The sequence below is a fragment of the Rattus rattus genome, chromosome 2 (genome assembly GCF_011064425.1).
Source record: "Rattus rattus isolate New Zealand chromosome 2, Rrattus_CSIRO_v1, whole genome shotgun sequence".
Taxonomy (NCBI): Eukaryota; Metazoa; Chordata; class Mammalia; order Rodentia; family Muridae; genus Rattus; species Rattus rattus.
The window spans coordinates 119,293,016-119,304,424 of NC_046155.1; the positions used below are offsets into that span (position 1 = coordinate 119,293,016).

The following is an 11,409-nucleotide window of genomic DNA, read 5'->3' on the forward strand; positions in this document are numbered from 1 at the left end:
AGGTTGAAATTAACACTGACAAACTTTATGAAGGTTTCTACAGGCCAGAATTTAGATCGAGAACCACAATCAAAATTTATTAATGAATCGGTCATTCTGATGGGGTACCTATGGGGTACCCCATGGAATTTTTATGTATTTTCTTTCAAAAAGCTTTCTAACTTGGAGATTCCAAACAGTTCATTTTCCATCTCAATAAATATGAGGTTTCTACTAGTAGCTGAAAATATTCTTTCTCTCTATCCCTCTTTAAATGAAAGTACTGATTTTGTGCCTTACACATGCCGCTGTGCAGCCACCACTGGGAATCTAACAGTGAACAAGACAACGTTTTTTTCCCATTCTCACACCTACTTTATTGTGATATAATTCACATACCATACAGTTCACCGAGGCGCGCAATTCAAGGTTTTAGTATATACACGGAGCTGTACATCTATCACCCACCAAAAGAAAGCCCACAGCAATGATGTCATTTATAATCCCCGCCCCTGTGAAATTTTGCGGGTCAAATAAATGACTCACATCCAAGTGTCAGGAGACAAAGCAAATTACTGTTGTTAAGGGTCAAAATTGAGGCGGGTCTTCCTGGCTACCTGCACCTTTAGTGGCCCTCAAGACACTACGGCATCTTGTAATCAACTGATGTGTGTGTGTGTATTTATGCAATGCTTTCAAAGACACACAGTTTCCGGTAGCGGACCGCGGCGTGCTCTACCTGAGAACAAACAGCTAGGCAACACGTCCCGGGCCACACCCATGTCCCAGCAGCACGCAGGAAGACACCAACTTCGCGCTGGCGCACACTCGGCTTCCGATTGGCCAGGCCTGTCTGAGGGCCCGCCTTCCGCATACTGTGGGCCTATCTAACCTAGGGTCACCGCCTTCGCAAACAGCCGCGCAGGCTGAGCACGGAAAGCGGCCTTCAGCCGATTCTCGGGCGGAGAAAGTTAGGTCCGTCCTTGACGAGGCCAGGCCCTGGGCTGTTCTAGGAGGCTCACAAGTCATTCTTTGTCCATTCTCCGCAAAGAAGGGAAGGGCTTCGCCTGCTCCCGCCCCGGAAGCGGAAGTGCAGGCGTCAGGGGGCCCTGTCCACTGTGAGCCCGGCCCGTGTGGCAGCGGTTCCTCTTGGTGATTGTATCGCGCCCTCTTTGCTGCTAATTACCGCGTTCTCCATTCTCACCATGCTGTCTCTAGACTTTCTAGATGATGTACGGCGGATGAACAAGAGGCAGGTGAGATTGGCCGCCCCTTCTGCTAGGGTTACTCTGGTCCCTTTGCCGTTGCGGGGGCCCCGCGGACCTCTGAGAGGGATTAAGGGCCTGCATGGGTCGGTTGCCTGTATGGATCATTTCTTTCTTTGCAGTCTGTAGCCAAGGCTTCTTTGCTCCCATTCATAGCACCAGTTTCGGGGGACCCAGAGGGAAGGCGACCCTTTGCGATCCCTTCCTCCCAAGGATGCAAGGGAGTTAAGTGAAAACTGTAGGCGCTTTGTAAATGGGAGTTTTGGACACTGTAAGGCGGCAGGAGGACTTACCAGTTTCTGGTGGGGCTCTGGGGATAGCCATTGCAGATCCCACAGGAGCCGTTTTGTTGCTTTCATTCTCTAGCCATCTATCAGCCCAGGTAGACCTCAGTGGACTTCATCCATTTTAACTTGGGTCAGTCTAAGCTCGGAGTTGAATCAATCATACCACTTGTGTGACAGTCCTGGGAATCGTTAATGACAGATGACAGTGGGACAGAAATCTTGAAAATTAAGTCTCCAGATTTTATTTTTAGGTTATGTGTCTGTATGACATATGTGTTTTGGAAGCCCCTGGCACTGGTGTTACAGGTGGCTGTGAATAGCCTAATGAGAGTGCTGGGAACTGAACTCGGGTCCTCTGCGAGTGGGGCAAGTGCTCCTACCCGCTGAGCAATCGCTGCTCCAGGTTTTATTTTTAAATCTTGCTCTCTTGCCTTCTAGCTCTTGCGTTAAAAGGTACTGAGAGCACTTTCACCTTTTTGTCTCGTGAACCAAATGTCCTGGTGGCAATTGACCTTTTCCCCTCCCCCGCCGCCTCTTTCTCTCTCTCAGCATTTTGGTATTAAGAATTGTTTTATGTAAACATTTGTGGTTTGTTTTGTTTTTTTGTTTTTGTTTTGTTTTTGGAGTAGGGCATTTGTTTTGCACTGTTTATAATTACATAGAAAGAAAAGTAGGTCCATCTCTTCTTGGAAATACATACAAAATCGTGAGAGATTCCAGTCAGAACAGCTTTAAATCTGGAGTCTTGTATGTACTCCTATCTTGGTGCTGGGGATCAGTCCCAGGGCCTTGCATTCATCACAGGCTCCCAAGCTGCACTCCTAGTTTTGAAAGACCTTATTTTTATTACCTTATTTATTTTGAGACAGAGTCTTGCTATGCAGTCCTCCTGCCTCAGCCTCATGAGAGGTAGATTTATAGATACATGTCATCACATGGCTTCACTGACTACTCTGACTATCTGTCCATTGTAAAGCAAAGTCTGTATGTAGCCCCTGCTACCTGACACTCACTGTGTAGCCCGAGCTGGCCTTGAACTGGACTCCTGCCTTTGCCTCTTGAGTGCTACACTTAACCGTGTCAGAGTAAATAACCATATTTTCTTTTTTAGGTTTCTTTATTTTTCAAATGTAGTGCTGAGAGCCATGCCTAGCACTAGGCAAGTGATCTGTCACTGAACACATATATCCCCATCTGGAAAGACTTTTTTTGTTGTTGTTTTTTGTTTGTTTGTTTTTCAAGATAAGGCCTCAAGTATAGGCCAGGCTGGTTTGGAAATCAGAGATCCACATGCCTGCCTCTGCCTCTGCTTCCCAAAGACTGGGATTGAAGGCATATTGCCTGGCGGGGTGGCACCACCCCCCTCTTATTCCGTTCCCAGAAGAGAAATTTTGTGTATGTGTATTGCTGGGATCATACCCAGGGCCTTTCATGTTCTTTGTTTGTTGTGAGACAGGGTTTCTCTTCCTGTTCTTGAACTCATTCTGTAGACCAAGCTAGCCTGGAACTCTGCCTGTCTCTTCCTCGAAAGTGCTAGAATTTAAAAGCATATGCCACTACCTCCCCAACCCCAACTTGGTATTTCAGTTTCTAAACAAGTGCTCTACTAGTAAATTATACCTGTAACCCTTGTTTGTTTGTTTTTAAGGGTTTTTTTGCTTTTAAAAAAGTGCGTATGTTCACCATGTGTATACGTCTGCTGCTGGGTGAGGCCAGAAGAAGGCATTAGATCCTGTGGAACTGGATTTACATTTGTGAGCTGCCGTGTGGATGCTGGAAACCAAACCTAGGTCTTTTGCAAGAGCAGCAAGTGCTCTTAACTGCTAAGCTGTGTCTCCAGCCCCTTACTTTTGTTGTTGTTGTTGTTGTTGAATATGTGTGAATGTGGGTATGCACAGCTCACAGACTGTGTGTGACAGAGAACAACTTAGGAGTTGGTTCTCTTCTACCACCTTCTTGAGCCAAGGTCTCACTTCTTCTTGCTATTTCTAGTACTCCAGAGTAGCTGGTCCATGAGCTCCTAAGCTGAGCTTTCTGGCTAGTGCCCCTCCCTCCTTTTTAAAGTACGTTTATCTTGTGTGTGCATAAATGTGTATGGGTGTGAGTGTGCTGTGGCATGCACGTGGAAGTTAGAGATTGACTTGTCAGAATCAGTTCTTTCTGCCAGTGGCCCAAGGATTGAACTAAGGTCATCAGGCTTGGCAGCACACACCTTTACAGGGGCTATGCTGCTGTTTGCCCCTGGCTTTTTGAAAGACACTTTTTCTTGAACCAAGCACAATAGTACACATCTATAATCCCGGCATTGGAAGGCTGAACTACCTGGGCAACTTAATTGAAGGTTGGCATATAATTAAAAGCAAAATCTTGTCTCCGAAAGAGAAAAAACCAACCAACCAAACCAACCAACCAATCAAACCACCAAACACAAACCCTACACTGAAACCCATGGTGGACGCACCTGCAATCTCAGCACTTGAAAGTGGAGATTGGGGCTTGGGGTGTGTGTGTCCAGAATTAAAGGGTTAAAGGATGACTAATGGGATTTGGTTTTCTTCTTCCCATCCCATGGGTCCTGGAAATCAGCCCGACACCTTAATTCTCTGGCCATCTCTTCATAGACACGCACACACCCCACGATCACCTTTTAACTAGGTCTTTTCTTTGATTTTTTTTTTTTAAGATTTATTTATTTTTATTTTATGTGCATTGGTGTTTTAACTCCATGTATTTCTGTGTGAAGGTGTCATATTCCCTGGAACTGGAGTTACAGACAGTTGTGCATTGCCATGTGGTTGCTGGGAATTGAACCTGGGTCCTCTGAAAGAACAGCCAGTGCTCTCAACTACTGAGCCATCTCTCCAGCCCCAGCTAGGGCTTTTCTTAATCCAAGGATCCCAGATTTGTAATTTACCTATTTCTATCATATAAATCCTTCTAAAGGGTTAATATCATGTCATTAACATGTCATAGAAGCGGGATTAAGAAAAGACAACCGCACAAAAGTATAATTTTTACTTTGTAGACAAAATAGAAAAAGCATAGGTGACAGTGAACTAATAAAATAGAATGTGATGAATTAGGACATTAATATTTTTGTTATTAATATAATTATACTAATTTCTTTTTTTATTGTGTTAGAAATTGATTCCTGGGCCTCAAGCATGCTAGTCACACACCTCACCTGACTTACACATCTATTCCCCCTGAACAAACTTTCTCTTTCTTTGGGTACGTGACGGGTTACATGGGGTGTCTTCTTTCCTTCTCCATCTTACTTCTTTTAAGATATTAACTTTATTCTCCAAAACCACTTTAATTATATATTTTCATATTAAGAAACAATGGTAAATTTTGGGTGGATCTATAACGCATCTATATGGAATCACTTGGATTATGGACCATTTTAAAATCTTTTTAATTCATTTTATGTCTTTAATGTTTTTATCTGATATAGAGTTAGATTACTTTCCCCTTGCATTTCCTTCCCTGCCCCTCCCAGGTGCCTTTCCCCAAGCCTATTATGTCTTTCTACTTTTAAGTTAATAGCTTCTTTTTCTTTGAATATTATTGTCACAAACATATGTGTGCATGTGTATGCGTGCATATGCACAAATAAATATAAATATAACTGTTGAGTCTTTGTGTTGGTAGTATGTGTGGTTTAAAGGCTGGCCACTCTACACTGAACACTGATAGGGGCTCATCCGAAGGAGAGGGGAGTTTTTCCTTCATCCATAAGTCATTAGTTGCCTGTAGTTCTTTATCTAAGGGAGGGACCCCTCAGAACTTCCCTCTTCCGCCTTAACAGGTCCATTGTTCTGGTCCTGTTTATGGAGCTATCTGTAGGAGAGACTTGGACAGCAGGCTTCCTGGAACTCTAGCTCTTAGAGTTTTTTCACTCCTTTTCTGTCATGTTCTCAGAGCCATAGATGCAGGAGCTATGCTGCAGATGCATCACTGGTGCTGGGCTCCCCACTGTCTGTGGGTCTTTTTATTGTGTGCAGCTTTGGTTTTCTATGATAGCCTCCATTTTCTGTAAAGAGAAGCTTCTTTGACTAGACGTGATAGCTACACTTATGGCCTCTGCACAAACCACCTTGCTTTTTGAGACAGATCTTTTCATCTGGAGATCTGCCTTTCATCTAGAAAGGCTGGTCAGTAAGGCCCAGGATGTATTTTGTCTCTGCTCTCTCAGTACTAGGGTTACAGGCAAACACTGCCACGTCTAGCATTTATGTGCATGTGGGGATGTACACTTAGGACTCGGGACCTTACTTTACCCACTGAGTCACTTTCCTAGTCCCTATGGGGTTTGTTATCGTTGTTGGGTTTTGTTTTATTTTTTTATTGTTTTTATTTGTTTTGAGACATAGGCTCACTCTGTATCCTGGGTTAGTCTGCAGCTCTCTAGGTAGCCCAGGCTGGCCTTAAGTTCATGTTGGTTCTCCTTTCAGAACCTCTCAAGGGCTGACATCACAAGATTAAGCCATTTTACTTGGTTTACATTTTATTTTTTATTATTATTTTAAAGCTTGTTCTCCTTATGTTGTACAGGCTAATCTCAAATACACAATCTCCCCACAGTAGTCTCCTGTATACCAAGATTATAAACAGGAGCTATCCTACTCAGCAAATTTAAACATTTTTGTTACTTTTTATTATTTTGTCCTGTGTGTCCTGTCTCCATCTCCATCCCCATCCCCATCCCCAAGCTGAGAACCAAACCTAAATTTAAACATTTTAAAAATATTAGGGGTTGGGGATTTAGCTCAGCGGTAGAGCGCTTGCTCAGCGAGCGCAAGGCCTAAGGGTTCTGGGTCCCCAGCTCAAAAAAAAAAAAAAATATTAAACAGAGCTGGGAATGGTGGTGGTACATGCCTTTAGTCCTAGGACTCGAGAGGCAGAGGCAGGTAGATCTCTGAGTTCAAGACTAGCCTGGCGTGCAAAGCAAGTTCCAGAACACTCAATATTATACCTAGAAACCATGTTTTGAAAATAAAATAAACTCAAGGCTAGGGAGATGGCTGTACAAGCATGAGTACCAAGGTTCGGATCCTCAACACCTATGTAAAAAGCTGAGTGTGTCAACATGTAACAGTGATAGGGAGTGTAGTGGTTCATTAGGAGTGGCCTCCATAGACTCCTGCCTTTGATGCTTGGCCCAGAGGGAGTGACACTATTAGGAGATGTGGCCTTGTTGGATGAATGTGTCACTGTGGGGGTGAGCTTTGAAGACTCCTATGCTCAAGCTACAACAAGCGTGGTACGCAGCCCTTTTGTTGCCTGTGGTTCAATACGTAGACCTCTCAGTACCTTCTCCAGAACCATGTCTCCCTGCACACTATGACGCTTCTCACCATGATGATAATGGACTAAACCTCTGAAACTGTCAGCCAGCCCCAATTAAATGTTGTCTTTTCTAGGAGTTTCCATGGCCATGGTGTCTCTTTATAGCAATAGAAACCCTAATACAGGGGCTAACACAGGTGGATCCCCCTGTGGGCCTGCTGGCCAGGCCTTCAAATGGAAATGACAAATTTTAAGTTCAGTGAGAGACGGTCTCAAATATTAAGATCAAGAGCAGTTGAAGAAGACTCCCACTACTGACCCCTGGCCTCTGCACATGCCCACATGGATGGATGCATTTGCACTCCTGCATACACCACACAAATATACACACTTCTGCAGCACAGAACACACACAAAGTTAACACAGTATTAAACTGAATTTATAAATATAACTCCCCTTTAATTTTTTTTACTTTTTGAGATTATATATATTTTTGAGATTTGTATATAATTATGTATTATATAATTTCCCCCTTTTTCTCCCTGCAAATCTTTTCATGAACACCATGTCTCTTTGCTTCTTTGAAATTCATGACCTCTCTATTTGTTACATATAACTGAGTGGGTGTGTATGTGTGTTTCTAATGCATAAATACAAACTGCTCAGTCTATATAATGTTTATTTGTCTATATAATGTTTTTAGGGCTGTGGTGGTTTGAGTAGGTATTGCCCCCATAGACTCTTGTGTTTGAATGCTTGGCCCATAGGGAGTGGCATTAATAGATGTGACCTTGTTGGAAGTATGTCACTGTGGGAGTGGGCTTTGAAGAATCTATGCTCAAGCTATACCCAGTGGAGTGCACAGCCCTTCTGCTGCATGTGGATCAAGGTGTAAAACTCCTCAGCTCCTCTAACACCACCATGTCTGTCTCTGTGCTGCCATGCTTCCTGCTGTGATGATAATGGACTAAACCTCTGAAACTGTCAGCCACCTTAATTAAATATTTTCCTTTATAAGAGTTGCTGTGGTCCTGGTGTCTCTTTATAGCAATGAAACCCTAAGACAAGGGCTGACCGCTTAGTGTCAGATAACCAGTTGGTGTACTCTTCTTGGGGAAGATTGTTTTCCCACTGTTAGCTTTCCTTAGTTGCCAGTAGTTCTTTGTCTAGGGTTGGGGCGGGGTGAGCTTTACCCCTTTCACATCAGCATGTGTACTGTTGATGTCATGCTTAGGCAGTCAAGCTATGAGACCACATAGGTGTAGCTTCTGGCACAATCTCACAGCAAACTTCCTGAGCCTGGGCTCTCACACTCTTTCCCTTTCTTTCACGGTGACCCCAATCCCTGGTGCAGAGGTTAGGATGTAGATGCATCTTTTGGGACCGGGCTCCACTGCTCTGCATTTTGATTGGTTATAGTTTCCTGTAGCTGTGGGTGTAAGGACAAGTGCTTAGAATAGCTAGAGATTAGGCTGTTAGTAAAGTGGTGGTCGTAGGTTCTCTAAGACACATGACTTCAGTAGCCTGTGTAGTTGGCTAGGTTTCCAGTACCAGTTGTGAGTTCCCTCTTTGTTGAGTGAGTCCTGAGTCCAGTTAGAGAGCTGTTGGTCACCAGGAAGGTACGTGTGCCACTGCTTCATTCTCGCTGTGACTGTCGCATGGTGGTCACTGGTGTGGTTCATGGGTATTGTGACTGTTGCTGTCCCGTGGTGGTCACTGGTGTGGTTCATGGGTATGGTGACTTTGCTGTCCCATGGTGGTCACTGCTGTGGTTCATGGGTATTGTGACTGTTGCTGTCCTATGGTGGTCACTGGTGTGGTTCATGGGTATGGTGACTTTGCTGTCCCATGGCGGTCACTGGTGTGGTTCATGGGTATTGTGACTGTGACTGTCGCATGGTGGTCACTGCTGTGGTTCATGGGTATTGTGACTGTTGCTGTCCCGTGGTGGTCACTGCTGTGGTTCATGGGTATTGTGACTTTGCTGTCCCAGGGTGGTCACTGCTGTGGTTCATGGGTATTGTGACTTTGCTGTCCCATGGTGGTCACTGCTGTGGTTCATGGGTATTGTGACTGTTAGTGTCGATGATGGTCACTGTTGTGGTTCATGAGTATTGTGACTATCACTGTCCTATGGTGGTCACTGCTGTGGTTCATGGTTATGGTGACTGTCGCTGTCCTATGGTGGTCACTGGTGTGGTTCATGGGTATTGTGACTGTTGCTGTCCCGTGGTGGTCACTGTTGTGGTTCATGGGTATTGTGACTGTTGCTGTCCTGTGGTGGTCATTGTTGTGGTTCATGGTGATTGGTTAGGACTTTTGGTTGCTTCCCTCCTTTGGAAGTTTGCATAGTCCACAGTTCACGGTGTGTTCAGCAATAGATACATAACCTTCTCTTCTGGGGTTCGCTCCCCCAACCCACACTCGTCTCCCTTTTTTTTTTTTTAAAAAAAGATTTATTTATTTTATTTATATGAGTACACTGTAGCTGTCTTCAGACACATCAGAAGAGGATATCAGATCCCATTACAGATGGTTGTGAGCCACTATGTGGTTGCTGGGAATTGAACTCAGGACCTCTGGAAGAGCAGTCAGTGTTCTTAACCGCTGAGCTCTCTCCAGCACCCCATCAAAGTTGCTTAACTACCCACTAGGCCATCTTTTTCTTTGGACTTTTCAAAACCTATTTTGTATGTATGAATGTTTTGCCTGAAGAGTATATGTACTCTACATAGATGAATTCTAGCCACAGAATGTGCTGGTCACTGAGTCAGTACATGTGACTCCCTGGAGGATAGTAAACATTACTCCAGCTGCACAGAACTAGGTGCCATAGAGCTGGTGCCCTACCTCCCAAATGCAGAGACCATGACGACTTCTTAACAACGTCAGCCATGGCAGTTACAAGACCCATTGTATGGATTACTTTTGTAGGTGGAGCCTACACATTTTTGTGTTGTAGTTTTATTCTCATTCAGGGTTAAGTACTTTCTGGTGAAATGGCTGGATGGTTAAAGTGCATGTGAGGCAAACAACAGGGCCGGATCCAGGATTCCCAGTACTCACAAAATGCTGGATGCTGGGTAAATGTAGCCATGGGCTTGTGATCCCAGTGTTGAATGTGGAGAGCTGAGGAGATCCCCTGGACAGCTTGCGAGTATGAGTAGCCATGTCAGTGAGCTGTGGTTTGACTGGGAGACATTGCCCCAAAGAATAAGGTACAAGAGTCACTGAGGAAGAGTCTGTAGTGGGGATGGATTTGAATTTCTGATCCTCCTGCTGTCATCTCCCCAGTGCTGGGTGTGTTATTACACCCATTTTATGCATAGCTGTCATCTAACCCAGGGCTTTGTGCTTGCTAGGCAAGTGCTTTACCAAGGGAGCTCAGCCCTAAGTAGTTTTTGAGACAGAGTCTCACTGTACAGTCCAGACTGACCTGGAGTTGGCGTTCTCCCTGCTTTAGCCTCCCAAATGCTAAGGTACAGACGTGCTCTGCCTTGCCTGTCTGAAAGGAGCTCACAAGTTGACTCTACTCCTCTCTCCCTCTCTCCCTCTCTCCCTCTCTCCCTCTCTCCCTCTCTCTCTCTCTCTCTCTCTCTCTCTCTCTCTCTCTCTCTCTCTCTCTCTCTCTCTCTCTCTCTCTCTCTCCCCTCTCTCTCCTCTCTCTCTCCTCTCTCTCTCCCTCTCCCTCCCTCTCTCCCTCTCTCTCTCTCTCCCTCTCTCCCTCTCTCTCCTCTCCCTCCCTCTCTCTCCTCTCTCTCTCTCCCTCTCTCTCTCCCCCTCTCTCCTCTCTCTCTCTCTCTCTCCCTCTCTCTCTCCCTCCCTCCCTCTCTCTCTCTCCCTCTCTCTCCCTCTCTCTCCCTCTCCCTCTCTCTCTCTCTCTCCCCCTCTCTCTCTCCTCTCCCCTCTCTCCTCTCTCCTCTCTCTTCCTCTCTCCTCTCTCTCCCTCTCTCTCTCTCTCAGAGTCTCGTGAGGCCCAGAGTAACCCTTCCACTGCTGATCCTCTCTCCCTTCAGCTTCCCAGTGCAGGAATGGCAGGTGTGTGGAATGGTCAGGGCTTCGTTGGGCTTAATGATATTCTTTTAGAGTTTGACCTTGAGAGACTAGGAACTTACTGTCTGGTCACTTCTTAGAGAGGGCAATTCAAGTGTGTGGCTGTTCTTGTACCCATGTCACCGTTTCTTCCTAATAGCTTGATGTGGTCAAATGGAATGAGGTTGGGTTACTCATTTCTGCCAATACTAAACAGATAAAATGGCTTTGTTGTTGTTGGTGATTTATGTTCGTAAGCATTCGCGTGCAGGGAAAAGCGGCAGGAAGTAGAAGCTGTCTATTTGACTGCTGAGTAAAATCTCTTGGCAGGAAAAGAAGACAAGGAGTGAAAGAGTAAGACCATCAGACAGGATGTTTGCTTAGCATGGTGTGCTCTTGTCTACATTGTGCCCCAAGACCAGCTTACTAGTCCTTTTCAAGGAACTAGCAGCTACACAAACACACTTCAAGGGACTTTAACCTCTCTGTGTGGGCTGCTTGATGCTGCTTGTCAGCTTGACTGAACCTAGACTTACCTGAGGATGTGCCTGTTG

The 11,409-nt window shown here is 45.1% G+C and overlaps 1 protein-coding gene across 1 annotated transcript in view; it reads left to right on the forward strand.

The window, feature by feature from the left end:
• Nucleotides 1–885: 885 nt before the first annotated feature.
• The window catches only part of Sec11a (SEC11 homolog A, signal peptidase complex subunit), a 29,288-nt gene continuing 18,764 nt past the window's right edge, over nt 886–11,409 (forward strand). The window contains exon 1 of the mRNA XM_032893330.1: nt 886–1,235. Within this exon, the coding sequence (XP_032749221.1) occupies nt 1,185–1,235 (51 nt within the window). The 5' untranslated portion in view covers nt 886–1,184. The remainder of the gene's footprint in view (nt 1,236–11,409) is intronic.